The following is a 20,434-nucleotide window of genomic DNA, read 5'->3' as shown; positions in this document are numbered from 1 at the left end:
ACAATTAAGAAGTCCTGCTGTCTCAGCTCCTGTTATTATATGAAATGAGCCAACACCACATGCACACTGAGATCACTTTCCATTTAGCAAGTAACATCACTTCATTCAAAACCCAGTGTGTGTGATGGGTAGCTAGGAAGCTATCTCAAATTAATACTATCCATTATTTTTTGATCTGTATTGGGGAGGAAGAAGGGAACAGGTGGGTTTTTTAACTTCTGTTCCTGAAGGTGAATGATTGTGAGATCCTCTGATCCTTTTGCTGAAGACCTCAACATAGTCAATCAAAAGAACGGAGTCCTCAGTTAATCCTCTTAACATGTACCATTACCATACAGGTTGAAGAGAAGACAAAGATCTCAACTAGATTAAGAAACTTCAGTGTTTACTGGTAAAACCATATTCTGTTTCAGAGCAGACTTACTAGCCAGAGGGAAACTGTCCTTTTCCAGGACACTTTTCACATCTAAGCCTCCCTATCTTTGTCACCTGCAGCAGAGTTACTGTATTTGTGGAAAGACTCCTTCCAGGAGAGCAAGGATGCCTTGAAATATGAAGAAACTCCCACTGTGTCAAAACCCAGAGCTGCTGTCACAAGGGTAGCAAGAGAAAAAAAATGATGAGTAACGAATCCAGAGCTTACAGAGCAGAGCTGCTCTGGCAGGTCACCTTGCTTCCTCAAGTGGAAGCTGTGCTGTACATTCACATAAATCTTCAGCATTCTAACACTAGCTTGCTTTGCTCTTGGCTGTGAGATCAAGCCATTACATTTTTTCCTAAAAAGATGATAGGAAACTGCACTGAGCCACCCATATATCAACCTGAATAACAAAGTTCAGCCACGAACCTGGAAGGCTTCTTGTCACAAAGCCAGATACATTAAAAACAGAGGTATTTCCATGAACAGCACAAAGGCATCTTTGTATCACATCCAAATTCAGCAGGCACTGAGCTGATAGACATTCCAAGATGAACAGAAAATTGTTTGAAGTATTTAATTTTAAAACTCACTGTAGAAAACAAAGATCCAATACAAAGCCTGCAGAAAACAAAATATCTTGAGGAACAGACCTGACTAATGTAATTGCTGCATTGAATGAAGAGGTCAGCTGCAGGCAGATAATACACAATATTTGACAGCTGTTAGTTGTCAATTATGAACACACCAATTTCATATTTCATTCTTTACTGGCAGAAAAACTGTGTGTCAAAGCAGGGCATCAAATCACTCAAAGATCAATACGAATACTATCCCTGTTTTGTCTGCTTAAAGATAAAAAAATAAGGCAAATGGGGGAGAAAAAAATATCACTAATGTGTATTGAAAGAAGACACCAAAAACCATCACTTGAGTCATTAAAAAAAACAACGTGGATTTAAAAAACATACAACTGAGGGAAGATTTTCTGTGTCCCACATGGCGTTTTTTCGCTTTTCTAAAATGACAAGGTGTGCCAGAAGAGACACAAGGATGACACCCAGAAGGCAGCATGAAGGTTCCCAGGCTATTGCTGGCTTCAAATAGTGCAGTAATATTCTGCACTTATTGTTCTGAAAGTTACCATCAGGACATTCAGCACAAGAAACCAAACGTGGTTCTAAGAAAGTACTCAACAGCATCTTTCTGTGCTTCACTAGGGGTTTTTCTAAGTTTTAAAGACAAGATCTCTAGGAATAACTACTATGCCAAAGTTCTAAAAGTAAATGTATCACCTCAGCTACGATTAAGGCCGGGCTCATCAATCCGAACCAACTGAGTTGTTCAGCCTGAAGTCTCAGCGTACTCAGGCTTTTGGGGCTGCCCCAGCCCCTCTAACCCTGCCTCCAACTGCGGAGCAACAAACAAGACAGCAATGTTTTGAGTTTTATTCTCAAAGGCTGTTAGCCCCAGCATGTGGGCACAGATAGCATTATCTAATCCAACAGTCACTACTTACTAGAATACATCTCACATGATGGTTCTCCTCCTCCCACCACTGAGTCACTGCAACAAACAGAGCAGCTGGCTGCAGACAGGCTACACAATGTCTGCCTGAGCCACCGGCACCAGCACCAGATGCAGGCTGACCTCAGCTCCATCTGAAGCACGCTGTCCTCTACACAAGATCCTTGTGATCACCCGGAACTGCATGTGCTCTCTGGACATCAACAGAAGTAGATACAGACACAGCCAACCTACTTTATCCCTGTTGAAACTATTAACAGGGGGGAAAAAAGTGCTTTGACACGTTATTTTGAACGTAGCTCCTAGCTTGATTTTTAATAGTTTAATCCTCTGATCATCTCCTGCACAAGTTCAGGAAAGTGTGTCTGTTATGGCCCTTCAAATTTGCAGGAACTTATCTGAGTAATCAAAATGGAGTACCAGCATTAAACTAGCTCTTCCGTCTTTAATATTAAATATTTATTCACCACTTCAAAATTCAGCATTTACCACAGAGCTCACTATCCTGTATGGTCACGCAAACCTACTGAATACATATCTCAGTGCCTACACATTATGTACCATGGAATGAACACGCACCACCCCCCAAATTTCATAATTCATGTACAAAGAGAAAATACATCCACATCTTGGAAATTTGCAATCTGTATTGACATCAAACACAGGCAGCCTCCACAGAGACTGAGAATCTTCATAAATAAAAAGTACAGGGATGCTCCAATAACATAAGCTCAGCAGAAGTGATCAATATTTAACCTCCTTGCATCTTCCTAAGCAATATCAGCTGCATAAACTTCACTTTACATTATCTAAACTAAACTCCTGCTCTAAAACTTTTACCAAGTCAGCTTTATTTTCTATCAAGTGCTTGACACTCAGGACAGCTCTACCTGGGCATAATGCACATGGTGTCAGAGAAACGCAGACAAGACTTAGTCAGCTTGGTACAACGAGCAAGAAAACAGGGACTCGGAATATTTGCCAAGTCTGACTGCTAAAGGCCAGAGGTTTGTGAAGTGAGTCTACGTATATGCTCTGGAACTGACAATTCCTGCCACTCTGAACAGTGCTGTGGACCTTTGGTTCTTTAAGCAGCAGTGAGAGGTGAGACTGTTTCAAATTATGGTTTGGTTTTTTTTTAAAATTCATATCAAACACTTTACACAATGTGAAATGATAAAGGCATGTAATTGACTACATGTATCATGATTTTGAAACACTGCACAAATCTAGGTCCTTACAGCTACTTCCAGTGTTCAGGCAGCTTTCTTTTGATCAGCCACAATTGCATGTAACACTTACAAAGTCCACTTGATTTTCCCTGTACACCAATGTGGTCTACAGGTTGGTGGTTTTCCTCTCTAAAAACAGGAAACTACTTGAACTCTCATTCTATTCTGATCATCAAAATCTGCAATATCATCCAACTCCTCCTGTTCTCCTTCATTCTCACATCTCAACTCACATCAGCAATGAGGACTTGCTTTTTTCAGCAAAACACCAAAACAAATTTGATTGTTACAGGTCCCATTGGTGCACTGATGCCGGTTCTTGCGCTCCTCACATTCCACAGCAATCCTCCTCTCTTCCACATTAACTAGGAAATTGCCTCTTCATACTTGTCAAATGCTTTACCAAAGACCAGGAACAGCCTTTCTGCTTTTGCAAAGAAAATAGTCTGGATCCAGTTTACTGTCCTATGTTTTATCTGTTACCAAAGTCAAATTAACAGGCTTTCATTTCCTTGATCAAAAGGGATTTAAGGTTTAAGAAGAAGCTTTTATGTTATAAGCTACAAATGCATTAGCTGGAAGTAATATGAACTAGGTTTTATCAGTCAAGCAAAAATTAGTATCCAGCCACCATGATAAAGACATGAAGAGACAAACAGAAACCTGAAATGTATTAGATAGAGGAATTCTAATAGACTAAGGGATCTATTAATGCTCTTGCATCAAACCTCATTAAATCTAATTTTCCTCATCTCCATCTTTTCAAAATATTATCTCAAACTAACAGAACACGAACTTTCCTGGCAGAAGCTAGATCACAGAAAGATGATCACCTGTACTCATGGAATCTTAGAAGAAGAATCTCAGCAAAAGAAAAACCTACCTTCACTGGTGACTCCCTTTCAGTATTCCAGTGAGTACAACTGGAACACAATTTCATCAAAGGGAACCACAATGACTAAAAATCTGGAAAAATGTAGAACAGCTGCTAACTCCGATTTCATGTTCTGCATTAAACAGAAAAAATCCCCACAGAACTGAATGATTTCAAAGCAATTCTATCGATGTCATCAGAACACTGCTTAATGGAAGAGTGACCTTCTCAGTCTTCTGAATACATCAATGCTACCAGCATCTACAATTATACTGTAACCACACAGCACCCAGTACACATATCCAAAAAGCCGGGTAAGTCTCTGAAAGCTTTACTACAAATAAAAAATGAGACAGGCAAAAAATAAATTAAAAAAAGGGGGGGAAAGCCCCTTTTGATTCAATTTAAACCATATCTGTGCAGAGTTACAAACAATACAATCACATGAGTGGATTCCACTGACGTCTCAAACCGTAAACCAAAAAGCCAACAACTCCATCATATTCATGTGTATCTCAGATTAGAGCTGTGTGCTCAGTTATAGTCTAACCAATCCATATGCCTTCTAAAGAAATCCTACTTCCTTGAAAGAAGCTGTTGTATAAATGGCATGATTTCAGAAGCAAAGGAAAACTGGAAGCTGTACATCTGGCCACTAACTAGGAAAAAGTTACAGGCTGTGGGAAATCAGTAGAAACAAGGCTACCAGCGACACAAAGCCATGGGCAAACTTTCATTCCTTTAATAGCTACATTGATACTGAATTGCAGGATGCAAATTTTTTCTCTTAGCATTTCTATGTATGTTTTCAAAACAGCTCAAGAGTACGAAATAATTACTAATTTTCAGGGGGAAAAATATTTTACTGTAGTTAAAAAGTAAGATTAGTAAAATTCAGAAAAAAATGGGTTTAATCTGTAAAATAAAAATTTTGCCTTCAAGTCTCTCAGTAAATAAGAAACTGCTACATCTGACAGTCTCTGAACTTGCACTAAAACTAAGAATCCTTCCACAGGATGTCATGAAAACCACACCATATCAATACTAAATTCTAGCACAGGCACACCCTGCATTTTCTTTAACACTATCATCACAAACCAAACTAAACCTATAAGCAAATAGAGTATTTAATAATTGCAATCCCCCCTAATATTCTGCTGTTGCGTTTTGCAAACTTGCAATGTTTTCGAGTACTTACGAAAGAATTCGGTCAAGTTTTGGTCCATGACGTCCCTGCAGGACGGTAGGGGGCTTGTACACCCTCATCATTCCTTACTATCTGTACAGTTCCTCTGTTCCTGGAGCTACTGGTCTCTTTATTTATGAAGCAGTGACCATTTTGAAGTTATTTATAAACATTAACTCATTAAATTCCCAAGTGTCATATTAGATACCAACTCAGTGACTCATATTCCTGACAACGTATTTACCAGGGCTGGGAGAGAAGGTAAATTTACATGCACGAGTAGCACACACAGGCATGCCATGAACTAATCTTGTATTTTAAAATGGTCTTGGGCATTAGGTAAGTCTGAAGTTATTAACAAACACGTGTGTCAACTGAAGCTGGCTCATTATCAATCAGTGGAATTTATAAAAACTGCCTGGCCACCATTCTGACAAAATGAAAAACAGCCCACAGAACAAAATATCCCTTCAGTTTTGAGGGTCAAAAATGGAAGCTGGAGTGTTTTAAAGCTTGCTATTACTGTACTTAAGAGAGTGCAAATTAAGGAAAATTACAGCTAGCTTCAAGTACTCCCTGAGAGGGAAAGCATCCGCCATGCGTTAAGGTTTCTTAAAAGACAGTAACAAAGTTATCAATTCACCAGAAGAAATTACTTCATTACACCTTATGTGTAATCTTGGCCTCATAAAAACCTCAGTGTTTTGGATGGCACATCTGGTCCTAGCAGCCTTAAAAACTGTATCACTGCACAGTAAGCAATCCAAATATTCAAGTGAGAAGTTATGCAGCAAAATAAACAAAGTAGTACTAGTACTTTAGCACTTTTACCCAAAATGTAAGGGCATCTGAATCCTTTCTAAAATAGAGAAAAATCTCTGAACCAAAATAATGTACTTCTGCTGGCAATGAACTAATTTCACTCTTCACTTCCCAATTTTCCCAAGATTCCTGAACACTGGTTATGAAAGCGAAGGAAAACATCAGATCTGTTGAAGAGCTCCCTTTATTATGCCACTCTTCACTGGTCAGTCCTTTGGCAAAATATTTCTGAAGAAATGTTTCTATTTCTGCCTAGAAAAACCCTGAGGCTCCAAGCCACATAATTTAACTTTGAAATTAGTCCTTCTCTGAGCAGAGGGTTGGACTAGACCTCCACAGGGTCCCTTTTTCAACTTTAATTTTCATGCAAGCAGATATTTTTCTCCAGCTTAGAATAATTTAAAAAACATTTTCCTGCACTTAACATGGGAGTCAGTTACACACTACTAAATCCAGGTACACCTAAGAGGAGGGATATGAGAGTAGAACTCAAAGACAACTATTACCAAGCCACACTTTTAAAAAAAACCCCAGCCAAGAGACACACATTCCAGAAGCCATAGACTTGGCAAAGCCTTTTTCCTGATCCATCACAAACCCCATGTTCCTTCCCACGCAGTAACATTTATTCCCATTTCTTGCATTCCCTGTAGTCTTACTGCTCCCCACAGGATTCAAGTCTGCCCACACTGCCTTTACCCTTTACTGAGATTGGAAATGTCACTTGCAGATATGTTTAAAGTAATATATACTTAAACCTTTTCTTCCCAACTATTTACTACTCTCTACATTATGGTAGTAACTCCTGTTCTTACAGCCTGAAAGCTGCAAGACAGTTACTACAGAAGAGAAGTTCTAACTCAGAGTTAATTGAACTTTATTGAAACCACATAGTTACAGGAGTAATGAGACTGAAGAAACATTTGTAAAATGTTTTAACAAAATTACATGTTCTTCTTAAGCTTAATGACACAACAGCAATAGTCTTTCCACGGACAATCTGTCTAGCAGCATAAGGAGACACTCATTCCAGTGCCTCATCCTCATTTCAGGGAAAAGCAAGACAAATCCAGAACCAGACTTCAAAGAGGACACTGCATTAAATGGAAACAAGTAGAGCATACTGATCAAAAAAGCCAAGCCATAAGAATGCCATCTGATAGGATGTCCTTCACATACCAAAAATTTCAAGAGACTTTCAGAGCTCTTAATATAGGGCAGCACTTTTTTCTGAGGAGATGCTGACCTACAGCGCTTCTCTCAAAAGTATTTCAGCATTATAAATTCCAGATAATGCAGCCTTCTACAGGAACAGACAGCAAATGAAAATACTAAAAGCCACTAATGTAGGACAAAAAAAAAATCAAAAGAAAAAAGGCTTTTTAAAAGTCTGTCAAAAGAACTGACATAAAAAAGTCTTTTATCATGACAGCAAACCTGCACACAAACACATCAAACAGACAAATTTGTAATGAGCTTCTTGCTATTTGTTTTTAAACAAGATAACTTTTAGATGAAGTGATTCCTGCTCAGATTTAAGAACACACGGAAGAAAAGAAACAGACAACTATGACCAGTTTTGCTGTCAACCCTTTGTTCAACATATATCGCTTGTTTATCAAATGAATTATTCCTGAATTAGCAATCTGGTTCTGCTCACCTTTTCATAAACAAACTAAATGCTGAATAGCAAAATAGAAAAAAAAAAACCTTGAGTGCTAATTAGACCCAACACATTTAAGCATTCTTCCAGTTACCACAAAGTGCTATTAGGTGCATTTACACCATCAGTCTGGACCACCTCCCATTTATTCAAGGCTCCTGTTCCTGTATCTGTCCTAATGCATGTGACCTAAACCATTCCCAGCATCCCTTCAGGAAGGGAACAGCTAATCTCCTGGGAGTATTTTGATGGTAAAATAATCCAGGATTGCACCACAAGCAGTGTGCTTGGGACAGCCCAAGGTCTTACTGTTTTCACTAAGCCCAGTGTGACAGCACTGTCCTATAAGACTTTGCCCTGACATACACCCATAACCCAGGCACTCACCCTACAGCACCACCCTATACTGCCATGAAACAAAAGTGGGAATATGGTAACCACAGAGTCTGTAGAAATTGGGCACTTCATCAATACATAATGACTATTAAAAGAAATGGGGGGAAAAAAAAACCCCTGTATGTTCAAAATGCTAGAGGTCTGAAAAAATATCCCACAGGGATAAAAACTGAATAGAACAGCTTAGCTTGGAGGAAGCACCAACATGTGAGGGGAACACAGACCAGTCACTGAGGGCAGCACACATATAACCAGCACTGCTCCAGTTGAAAATTAAACTCCTAAAGGCTCCATCAGTTTATACACTAAAGCAGAAAATTAAGGGGTTTTTGCTAAAGAATCCAGTGTAAAGGCAAACAAGATTACCAACAGAATGTCCTGACCTAGTACATCCACATCCAGGACAAAAGCTCTGTCGTTCGTGATGACTCAATTCTCTGTTTCTAAACCTTCCTTCCTCGCTTGCTGCTTTTTTCAGTGTCAAAAACTGAACACACAACAGTCACTGGAAAATTAATTAGCCTGGTTGAAAATAACAACAGTGAAATCTCCCAAGGCTTCCCCTCTGATCTTCAACTCTTTCCTGGCATGCCAATTCCAATTGCATTGTTTGAATGGGTGGAGAGCACGAACGAGGGATCCAGTGACGAAGATTTTACAGAGTGGTGCTAATGAAAACTGTGCACATACAAATGCTGCCCCCATGCAGGAGAGCAATTCAGTCCTTGACATTAATTTTCTCCTCATTAGGAGTTATCACGTCCTTGAACTGAACAGCTGTTCATTTTTAATACCATACCTTCTCTGGATTTCCATTTCTTCTTGTGATGGACCATTCTGTACTTGAGAGGGAAGCTGTGAATTCTGTCGAGGCAATGTAGGACCTAAGAACAAAGACAGATCATAAATTCATGGTTTGAATTTTTACCACGCAGAAAAAAAAAAGCACAAAATCAAGAAAAAAGGCCAGCCATCACACAACATTTTAAGAACTGCCCACTTTTGCTTTTTAAGCCAAACAAGCTCAATAACATAATGCAGCAAATAAAAACTGCAACCTCACACGTGTACAATGTTATCTCACGCATCTGCATAATGAATTAATTTCAGATGGATGGAAAGGTCTCACAGAAATGCAAAACAAACTTTCTATATGACAGAATTCGACAAAAGCATTGAAAAGCACTCCAAGTCTGAATTTTTCTTAAAACAATGAACAAGTACTCTCAAAGGAGCAGGAAAAGCTCAAAAAATTAGAACACTCACCTAAATAGAACACTGGAAAAGGGGGAGAAAACAGAAAAAGAAAAAAAAAAAACAAAAACAAAAGAACAGGAGAAAAACCATCAGAACCGTATCACCACATTGAGAGAAGGAAGATAAAGCATGTTTCTACAGGTCACACCAAAATTTACTCAGATTTCAGGACACCAACTTGGATCAAAGACCTTTTTTACATAGGTAAATATTATATCCAAAGGAATGGGGGCATATAACAAGTGTGCAAACTGTGAATTCTGCTAAGCACAAGAGATGCAAAAGGAGAAGGTCATACAAAATCATCTTCAGCCTTTACTGATGGGAAATTCTGAACCAAACAACTTTCAAGTAATTGTCGACATGAGATGAGTATTCCAGGAACAAAAAAAGCTTTACCATTTTAATCACAAACATATTTACAGTACAAAACTGTGTAAAAAGAAGTGAAGACTGACAAAGTGTGGAATGGAATACAGGAGACCATAAATGCATTGTGGCTGTCAGGCCGTAATCCAGGAAATTATTTAGACTATAGCTATGATCAAGGATTATGAAATTTATAAGAAACAAGACTTAAAATCAATTAAAACACCCAGTTGTAAAATGCCCAAGAGCAAAGCAATAATTTCTCAATGATATTCCACCAAACTAGTTAAGAGTTATGGAGTTGTAATGAGATCTTCCCCATCTCAAATATCAAAATCCAAAATGTTTTCCTGTATGAACTTGTGAAAGTCACCCAAACCCATAAAAAGACCACGTGTGATAGACTGACACATCAAGGACAGGCAATTTGCTTGAGACACAGCAAACAAGTGCCTTGTTTAAAAGCCTTTCAAAAAGGTTCATTTTCTCAAAATGCCACAGTATTGTGTCCACTGTGATCTTTAATCACGAAAATTATAGAAGTGTACACTATCTAAGTACCCTACAATTACAAAAAGTAATGATACTTAATTGTGGAGGATAAAAGCAGGCAGTGTACTACAGAGGTGGTGGTGTCTTCCTTAGTTATTTTTTCTGCAAGCATTAGGCCCTTATTCCTAATGGCTAGATGTTGCTTGGGATGCACTATTTTTGCTTCAAGTATCACCAAGAGACAAACACAGGTATAAAACCTATGGTATTTTAAATGCAAAACATTTAACTGCGATGATAAATTAATAATTAAATTATCACTAAGTAGAAACATCTGCCACATGGCTCATCTGGAAAACTTTTCTGCTTTAAAACTTCCATAAGACCCACGTCCTCCTCTCCTGTCCCCCTGTGTGACAGGTGGAAAGCTTTAATGCCCATTAAGCCATGACTGCAGCTCCCAGGCAGCTGGGCTATTTGCTGCCTGCACCAGGCTGCAGCCTTTCATGGGCTTTTACAAGTAGACACAATCCAGCAGCAGTTAAAGGTGCTATAAACACCGCCACTGCTGCTTGCCATGCCCAACAGAACACTTGGACTAAGTCAAGGTTCACAGCTTGAGCTGCAATCTGCAAACAACACTTTAAGTGTCAGATACGTAATGAAATTCCCGTCCTATTCCTCAGAATGAAACATGCTGACCTAAAAATTAATAATGAAGAACAAAAATAAAAAGAAATGGTCACAATGTGTCCATATACCAACCTGAACTGTTTTGTACTGAAAATGCAGCAGAAATTAAAAGTTCAAGCTTCCACCAATTTAATATTTGAGAGTATTTAACGGGATTTTTTGAAGAAGGCAGTATCATGCTGCTGCAGCAGCTGGATGCAGACCACCACTCTCCAACCTTTCTACCTTAGTCCCTCTTTAGCCTACACCTCCAGAAAACAAACACCAAGCTTCACCTGCACTGGCTATTCCAACATGCCTAGCTATGAGAAAACCTGTTCTTGCAGCCTCAAATTTCTTCCAGAGCACTGTCCTTCAGAAAACCATGTTACCCGTCAATTCTGCACAAGGCAAACACGAGCAAGTCAAGTCAGCTTTAACTTGGCCAGCCTGCTGCACTGATGGGCTTCTTTCATAGCTATGCACACAGGAGACAGGACAAAATCACCTGCTGGCAATTAACCTGGTGGTTCCAGAACTTCTTATACATTTCTGCCACCAGGAAATGCAACTTGAGTATACCAAAGGCTTTCAAGAAAGGAAAGTTCAGCTCCAAGTCATCTGTCCTGTTTTCTCATGAAATTTCCCTCTGCAGCCACCCTGTTTATGAACATTAGAAAGTTAAAGGTACATACCAGGTGGAAAAGTATGTTTTACCCTAGAAGGTTTATTACAGCAAGCCAAGACTACCACTTCATTGCTAAAATACAACTGCCTGGGTAGCAGGACAATAAAACAAATAAACAGGAACTAGCTAATAAAAACCTCTCTCAGAGGCTTTTGAACACTTCAAGATACTTCAGAAACAACAACCCTCACGAGAAATACTCAGATACTGCCTGGAAAAGAACTCCGATCCTCCTACAGGATCACTTTATCTTCAGAAGCCAATATAAGCCAAGTGAGAGATGGAGCTGAATGGTCTATTCATTCTCAGTTTTAAAGAAAACCTAGCATCTCTCTATTTCTAAAAACGCACAGATGGTGCACTCTGCAGCACATTCTGACAGACAGAGGATATAATTTCATACTAATTTGTTCAGCAGCCATTGCAGTTTCAGTGCTTTCTGTTTTTTAGCTTATTCTCACCTTTGCATCACCCTTCCTCTACGACAGTTCAGGCAACTGCGTGGTGAGAGATGGACTGGAAATCTAACACATTAAAAATCCCAGGGAAGAAGGCCCGCATTAAGCATTCCTACCAGCTAGAGGACGGCCAGACCTGGTTCTTTGTGCAGTCACACAGACAATTATGGTGGCATCAAAATCAGACATCGGAATATCAACATCAGACTGCTGGGGACTGCTTGGACCAAATCAAGCATCCCTTTTAAACCACCTCCAGAGTCATAGTTTATCAAACTGCTTAATTTTTCATCCCTGACTGCTTACCTTGTATCTCTATTCGAAAGCCAAACCAATTTCAACTGCACAACCCTATGAAAGCATAACTGGCAAACTGGGAAAGGAAACACATGGTTTGTCCTCTCTCAATGCCTTTTGTTCCTCTGTGCTTCACTCTTTCAGTCACCTTGTCTGTTTTGGAGTGTCACACCACACCCTACTCCACTTCTTTTAATGCCAGCTGCATTGTATGTTATCAGTGTTGACACTGGCTGATATGGAAAATATCACATTCCTATAGCCCTAAAAAACCCCCAAGCATCAGCTGTTCAAGATTGGCACAACACATGTCCTGCAAAGTTATACACTGAGCTGCAGTGTGTGTTTTCATTTGGCTGGACAGGCTTACCTGGGAGCTGGTAACATAAGGATGGATGAAATGGGGTTTGCAGGGGACCAGTGGCAGTCAGATCTTGTGAAATCTTCCTCAGAACCCCACATGCCCTAATTCAAGAAGGTAAAATCACACAGAAAACCTCACACCTGCGATTACTGTACTTCAAGGTACAGCAGTAAAAGACAAGCCCTAATTTTTGAATAAATCTAGTAAAGTTGGTCAACTATCACATGGAAGAATTTTAGTTTGAGGTGAAGATCTCCATTTTCTCCCCAGAGAAACAGTTTGTATAAACAACTCAGTAACTAAGAATTTCCACTCTTTCACTTCTTAGTATGTTAGTGCCAAAACTAAGCAGTGTTCCAATTATACAGTCTGATACCCAAATCAAAGTATGACTTGTCTTTTAGAAGTCTTTTCAAAGACTGAAAGCGGACAGCAAATTTATTTACACATCTATATGATATAAACATAAGTGAGCTGGCTAATTACAATCTTTAGAAAATATTTTCTTTAAAGACAGTTTGAATACTCCTACTAAGCAAAGCCCACACCCCAGGCAAGAGTTCAAAGCTACAGCCAAAAAGATGAATTTTTGTTAGGGAATATAAGAACTGACTAAAAAAAAAGTGTTTTACTAAATGGTTAAAGGTTTTCTGAACGAATGAAAAGCAGGCTTTTCAGAGATCTGTGCAGGAAGCAATAAGAACAATTATGGCGAAGCATCCCTCTCATGTGTTTCCAGCTCCTTCTCCCATTCAGAGCCTGTCCTGCTCTAGGGCCATGCCAGAACAAAGTCTGGGTTGATTTGCTAACCAGCCTTCAGCAGAACCAAAACCACGTCACTCCTCGAGCCCTGGACACGTGTTATGGGTTTATATACAAGACTATACATGGACAAAAATGAGGGCATTAACTAGTGACAAAATTTCCTCTAATACCTCTGTTTGGGTGAATCATCTTCCAGCCAAGGCTTCCCCTCCCTTCAAACACCCACCTCCTCACTCACAGTTACCTTCAGCTGAGTTAATTCACTCATCACTCCGAACTTGAAACTAAACACTTTCCACTTCAATCCACAAGCTCTTTTAATTTGATCAAGGTAATAAAAGGCAACAAGAATAACAAAACCATTCGCTAAAACACACATGAATTTGAGTAGAGGTAAACCTCCTATCAGTGCCAGCAGAACCCCCTATCAGGGCCAGCAGTGCCTTGGAAAGCAGGCTCTGATAACCTGGGAGCCAGGCTTGGCTCAGCACCAGTGTGCTCCAGTTCCTCCCTGCCATCCTTTCATGCTCGGGGACACAGAGCTACACCAGCAGGCAACTACGGCTGCTTGATGAAACTACAACATCACAAACTTAAAGGAGCAAGTACTGAAGTTAAAATACATCAATACCATCTACTGTGGGATATTTAGAGCTCCCCCTCCACCCTCAGCCGTGTCAAAATAGTAATGTTATAGGTGACGACTGTCACTATAGGGGTATAAGAGTACAGAAATGAGCGTAACCAAAGTATATTTCACAACTATCTTCATGACTTTTATGAAAACACTCTGCTCCCAAAAGGCAGATTTAATCTATCCACAGCTTCTAATGATAATATTTTTAAAGAAAACACTATAAACCCTCAACAGTAAAATACACTGACATTCCTCTATGTTTATTAAACAAAACTTTATCCATAAATTAATGTATCTCTATTTCTATTTGTCATGCAGTTTAGACTAGCTACCAGATTTTAATTAAATTCTTCAGGTTGTTCACCTAAAATCTAATGCTTTCACATGGTACACCCCTAATTCTGGAGAAACAAACAAACAAAAAAAAACCCCTCAACTTAGAAACACCATACGGGCAACCCTTAAAAATTTGTATAACTCTGAAAACTTAGCAACCCTCCCTTCACTTCCAAGCACTACAACTAACACTGATGATGCTTTCAATAATTTTATGTGCAATTACAATGAAGAGGAAGTACTCTGTCCAATAAACAGATAGAATTTCCTGTAGGGTCAACATTTTGGCACCTAAATCAGGATGACCTAATCAGTATTAGCCATTATAAACACCTAGTAATGACCTAAAAAAACCCCCCAACTTAATCAATACTGCATTTAAAAGGAAGGGGAAAATCTTGCTAGCAAGACCAGAGATATTATCCAACTTTTGACAATACAGGTAATAAAAATACCATCATGTTACTCCTGTTCTGACAGGGAGAGCTGACAGCCTGTTCCAGAAGCTTGCTAGGAGTACAGGTACAGCATAATTACTTCACTGCTGTAGAATTTTTCTTCTCTCAAAACAAGTTTTAGCATGACATGAACCAAAACAGTACAAAGAAAAGCATCCGAGATGCCCCCTGCAAGCTCCACGTACACTTTTCTCATTTCAGTCTTTTGTAGTCTCTCCATATATTCCAATTAGGCAACCCCAATTTTTGTTTCAGTTTGCATTTCCCAAAGATATTAAATTATTCAATCCGTGATTTGAGTGCATTCCCTGATCAGCAAGGATTTAATTACCTATCTCTGCTGGAAGAGAAAGGACTGCACATCAACATACAGCTGTGAATAAAGATTTGTTTATTTAGTAACTGGACAACCTAACTTCAAGTTATTAATTCAGAAGAAATTCAAAAAACTTGAACTACAGGGGCTTTTTCCTCCCCAAGGTCAGATGAACAAAATAATGAGACCTTGGAAACAAAAAAATCCCTCTGTTTCTTCATTTTCCTCCCTATTTTCCTATGAATTAAACTGTGATCTAAGGCAATATTAGAACAGATTCACTGAAGCCCTTCCTGACCCTGCCTTTATATCCAGAACATTCCAAAATCTTTTCAAGAACCAATATATAACTGCTACAGATTAGTACAAAAATCATCACAAATCTTACATCTATGTAATTCTATTAGAAAGAATTAAAATAGATTTATTTACTGTTGTGACATCCTTCCTTCAGTTCTTTCGCCGCTTTCATCTTCTGCAACAAACAACTCCGAGGACCTCAGATGCAAATTACACATCTATAAGCCTCACATTTAATTTCCTATTCTCTTAGCAAGGCTTTCCTGAGGTTGAAGACAGATGCCACACAAAGCAACACCGATTCCAGCTGAACTAGAAGGTGCTTTTTGCAGCAAAACCGAGTATGATACTCCTTTGTTCCTCCCAACACAAGCTTCCCTTACGTGACCTTATTCCTTCAAAGAAATAATCCATTGTCTCACACATCAGAGAATTCTCAGCCATCTAATTTCCCTTCATTGAAGCTTTTCTCTCATTCCAGAGCCACTCTGATTGCAACAATGAGCCCTACTTAATGCAGATATGAAAATTTTCTTTGTAATGTAATGCAAAACCTTTGCAGCGAGCCGTCATCTCCAGACAAGACCAATTACTGAATATCTGAACACATTGCACACAGCCTTAGAGCCAGAAATCCTCTTCATTTGACCTCTTAAACTCGATGACACGCACTTGTCATTTGATGAAGGTGTCACTTTTGACCACATCAAACAGTTATTTAATGTAACCAGTAGTAAGTCTTTCAAAATTTTCCCAAATGAGCGCCAGAAAAAAACCTTGGCTCACTTCTAATGCATTTCTGAAACGGTGTGGGGCAGGAATCTGCAGAATTTAATTCTTTAAAACTCCACAACAAAATGCAGTCCTCTCCTTCTCTTCTGGATTTGAAGGTTGCCTACAATCTGCCCCGCTAGCCAGCAGGAAAATAGGGTTTGCTAATGCAATCATTCCAACAAGAATGGAGCTAAACCACTTTGATATTTATTTAAATACACAGAGTCCATTTGAGAAGTTAGGATTTGATCAGTTCTATAACTCAGGGGGAGGATAAAATCCTAAATCTGCAGAGCATTTGCAGCAGTTTCACTGATAAGGCAGCCATTGCTTCCGAGTCCTTTGAGACAAACCTGCACTGTTTTTTTTAGCAGAAAGCTGCCACTTGCAGTAAAACCTTTACTCTTAGCTTCAGAGATTTTCACTCTGCATTCTGAACTCATCAGAAGGACAAAAAGCCCGTCCCTGTGAGCTCAGAGGTGCCTCAACTCCAGCAGATCCACTAGAGGGAGATCCTAAATTAAACAACCTCCAATTTTGCCAGCAGCCAGCAGAACAGCTGAGGATGCCAACTAAAAGATCAATGACATTTTTCAAATATATGCAAGAGAAGGAGACCATGATTTAATTTTATTTTAAAAAGAATGAGAGCCATACCCAACAGCTGACTTGCAAACCAAAAGGTTGTACACAACTTAATCTTTAATATCCCTCAGAACTCGTTTAGATTTCTGTGAACCCTTGCTTGAAATTTAAAATTCATCTACAGCTTTATGAATTTCTGAATAGTATGCTCAGCTAACATTAGAACTGCTTTCCTTTTATGAATAAAATACAACATAAAATAAGCAAGCTAATAAAAGAAATAGCCAAAATGAGAAAGCACAGCAGAAAATAAGGATACTGCAAGAATCTAACTTTAACTGGATGTAATTCGAGAATAAAAGGGAAGCTATCTATGTAGGATTTCTTTATTTTATTTGAGTTGGAGGTTCTATATGCCATTTTGGATACACTAGGAAACACAACAATTCATTTAAACTAATAGAGACAAGTTGTCATCTTCAAGTACAGATTTTTGAAGCAGTAGCATCAAAATACCAACAAGGACTGCATGTGTTAGAAATTTTTAAAAGGCAAGCAGATACATTGAAAGAAATGAAACAAAACTAACCATACATCATGTATTGATCATCACATATAAGTGTAAGTTTATTTTATGACACATACCCTCCCAACACCTTTTCAGAAAAAGTAATCTGTTCATAGAAGGGAGACAGTTGCAATCCATTTCCTAAAAGAGCTAATATTAGAGCCTCAGAGCCAGTGACCTGTCTAAGTAAATATTCATCTACTTCAAAGATGCTGGGGGGGAAAAACCTAACACCAAGGATTCATTTCTAGCTGCACTTTTACAAAATTATACCAACTACAGGGAAACAAAATTCACCGAACTCTGAGCAAGGAGCACAGTTAGTTTGTTTCTAAACTGCAAGCCACTTATCAATCTATTTCCATTACTGAAGCAGCACATATAGAAAGATACTTGATCTTTTTTACTTCTTACACTGAACAGGTCAGAAAAATTAAGTAATATCTAGATCATACACTGACAAACTTCCCAGCTGATAAAACTTAGGAATGCTTGTTGACAGTACTCCAACACAGAAACATTATGAACATTTATCTTTAAACATTGTCTGGAAGTGATATGAGGCTGAGAGTGCAATTCTGTGTGCCTTACTAGGAATTTTTTTTTTTTTTAAAGCAGCAGTGCAAAACTGCTCATCTGCTGAAACAACACTGATAATGTTAAGGTTTGGTTTTATTTCATCTTGATGGAAGCTAGAGCACCTCTCTGTCTGTGTGACACAGGTGACAGCTAATCTTAAACCACCACAGCCCTTGGCTGACAGGGGCCAGGGAAGAACAATTATCCCCTGTGCTCACCATCAGCCTGTGATGCAGCTAATTAATGCATTTTGACTTGTGCCTGCTGCTTCCAAATCAAATTCACAAGAAGGAGACACAAAGTGACAATCGTGGAATTCAAAAAAGGTTACACTCAATCACTTTCAAACATAGTTACAAAGCTTAATTCTTGTCCATCTCAAAATTGTTGAGAACAAACCAGAGGACAACAGCACTGCAGTCAGCAACCAGGCTGTGATAAGCCATATGCAGTTATGAAATTTTACAGTCATAAAATTTTCGTTTTAGCCAAGTCTTTACAAACTGAAGTACCATCTCTGTTTAATTAAGTTTCTACTGCTGAACAATATAATAATGCAGCAGCCCGCAAACACCTTGCCCAAAGTAGCAAGAGAAGGAGTCTTTAGACAAATTACAAGCCACAAAATGAAAAAAGGGCACACACTGTCTAACTAAAAATGAGCAATGCCATGCCTGCCTACATCATTTCAGCCTCTCTAGGAGCTCAGGTTTAGTGTTCTGAGGAGTTAAACTGAATTATGAAGATATGAATATGTATATACGCACACTGAAACACGTAACAAATTCTTTAAGTACAGGTAATGGGAAAGAACTTAAACTCCTCAAACCTGAGGCAATTACCATCAATCAGGCCACTTCATCAAAAAACTACAAACCATCACTTCATGTGTTCCCAAATGTTGGTTGGGAGACAGGTGATGAACAGAATGCATGAAAAGTTTACAACTGAGTAACGCTTAGGGAAAGCAGAACTGAGGGATTTAGAAGAGAAAACACCCAGCTGAGAGGTAGGAGACTGGGAATCACACCTGGGTTATTTTAGCAGGCAAAAAGAAACCTCCTAACTCTAGCTACCTTTTCTATTTGGGCCTCCTATGTTGTGTAACAATATAAGCACTGCAGAATGTATCATCCACAGTTTAGACAGCTTGGTTTCAAAAGGTAAATCTTGAAACAACTACCAGAATAAAAACCAACTTGATAAATCCTCTTTTTTTGCTGTAGTTGAGACAGCCCTAGTATAGTTATCTACAGCCTCTCTTCTACACAAGAGAAAGAAAACTGGCACACAAGTACTATCTCTTGTTACACGGGCAATCTTTAAAGTTTAATGAGGACAAAAGAATTCTATTTGGTTACAAGAACACAAAAGACTCCTAGTCTTTTAAAAGAAACTCCCTCCGTGTGTGTCACAGTGTTACACTGATCAATTTCCTGTAGTGCCTACCTAGAATATGTTACAGGTATCAGTGGAAGACTGAAAGCCAAGAATTTTTTCACCACTGTTTTAAAGCTTATGTCACCCTGGTCTTCAAACAAAAGAAATTATAGACCTGATGTCTAAATCACATGTGCTCATCAGAATGTTAACCCTGGATTCAAGGTCTCTGAGCTAGAAAACTCCATATGGTAAGAACTGCCAGACAAGATTACCTGAATTCCAAATTTTGAAGGAAAAAAAACTTCACATTTTTATAATAAACCAGAAATCAGTGAGAAGCAAAAATACCAACACACAGTAGGAACCTGGATGTCTCTAGAAATCCTGAAAGTATCCTCGTTACAAGGTACATGCTCCTTGGGCAGGTCTTTTTGTTTTGCTTCCTTAAAAAAAAGGCAAAGCCAGCAGTTTCTGTATCTAATACAGAAACATGAAAATTGATTTACTTGCTAGGAATTGCAATTACAGGGATGCCAGTTGAGTTGAGAAGCACTGTTAAGAAGCAGTAATTAGTTAGACAAAACACCCTAATAATTAAAACACCTAGAGGCTTAATCATGATTAGAAACAAGACTTACAGACTTTTATGCATAAACATTTGAATTTTTCTGTACTTGAGCAATCTTAGGAGAAAAAAATAGTGAAGAGACTCTTACCAGCTTCCTGTGAATTCAATACTTCTAAGGCATGCATCATGGCACTTGCGAAGACATTGGCATCTTCTTTGCTGCCAAAATTCAGACCATACACCTGCCTAGCATCACGCCACTGGTGGAAGGTCTGTGTAGCCTGATTGTACTTCAGCCCTTTTGGAATGGCACAATTTATTACCACCTATAATCATTTAAAAAAAAAAAAAATTACTTATGTTTAAAATGGCCGTTCCATCAGAAGTTTCAGCTTTGTGTAGATTTTATTCCTCCACCACATGGTTTAATTCATGACCCATAATCTGTGA

At 38.8% G+C, this 20,434-nt stretch overlaps 1 protein-coding gene across 8 annotated transcripts in view; it reads right to left on the bottom strand.

The window, feature by feature from the left end:
- The window catches only part of ENAH (ENAH actin regulator), a 90,616-nt gene that overhangs the window by 23,925 nt on the left and 46,257 nt on the right, over nt 1–20,434 (bottom strand). For 6 of the 8 annotated variants that reach the window (XM_066178172.1, XM_066178173.1, XM_066178176.1 and 3 more), the window contains exons 3-4: nt 20,133–20,310; nt 8,918–9,002 (exon numbers count right to left, since the gene is read on the bottom strand). In XM_066178172.1, the coding sequence (XP_066034269.1) occupies nt 8,918–9,002; nt 20,133–20,310 (263 nt within the window). Of the gene's footprint in view, nt 1–5,249; nt 5,336–8,917; nt 9,003–15,659; nt 15,859–20,132; nt 20,311–20,434 lie in introns of those variants that run through there. The other 2 variants (XM_066178174.1, XM_066178175.1) reach the window with 2 other exon arrangements.

The sequence above is a fragment of the Chamaea fasciata genome, unplaced genomic scaffold, assembly GCF_029207755.1.
Source record: "Chamaea fasciata isolate MVZ Bird 193981 ecotype frontalis unplaced genomic scaffold, bChaFas1.0.hap1 SCAF_3, whole genome shotgun sequence".
NCBI lineage: Eukaryota > Metazoa > Chordata > Aves > Passeriformes > Sylviidae > Chamaea > Chamaea fasciata.
The sequence above is the reverse complement of the archived record's forward strand: the minus strand, read 5'-3'. Positions and strand labels throughout refer to the sequence as shown.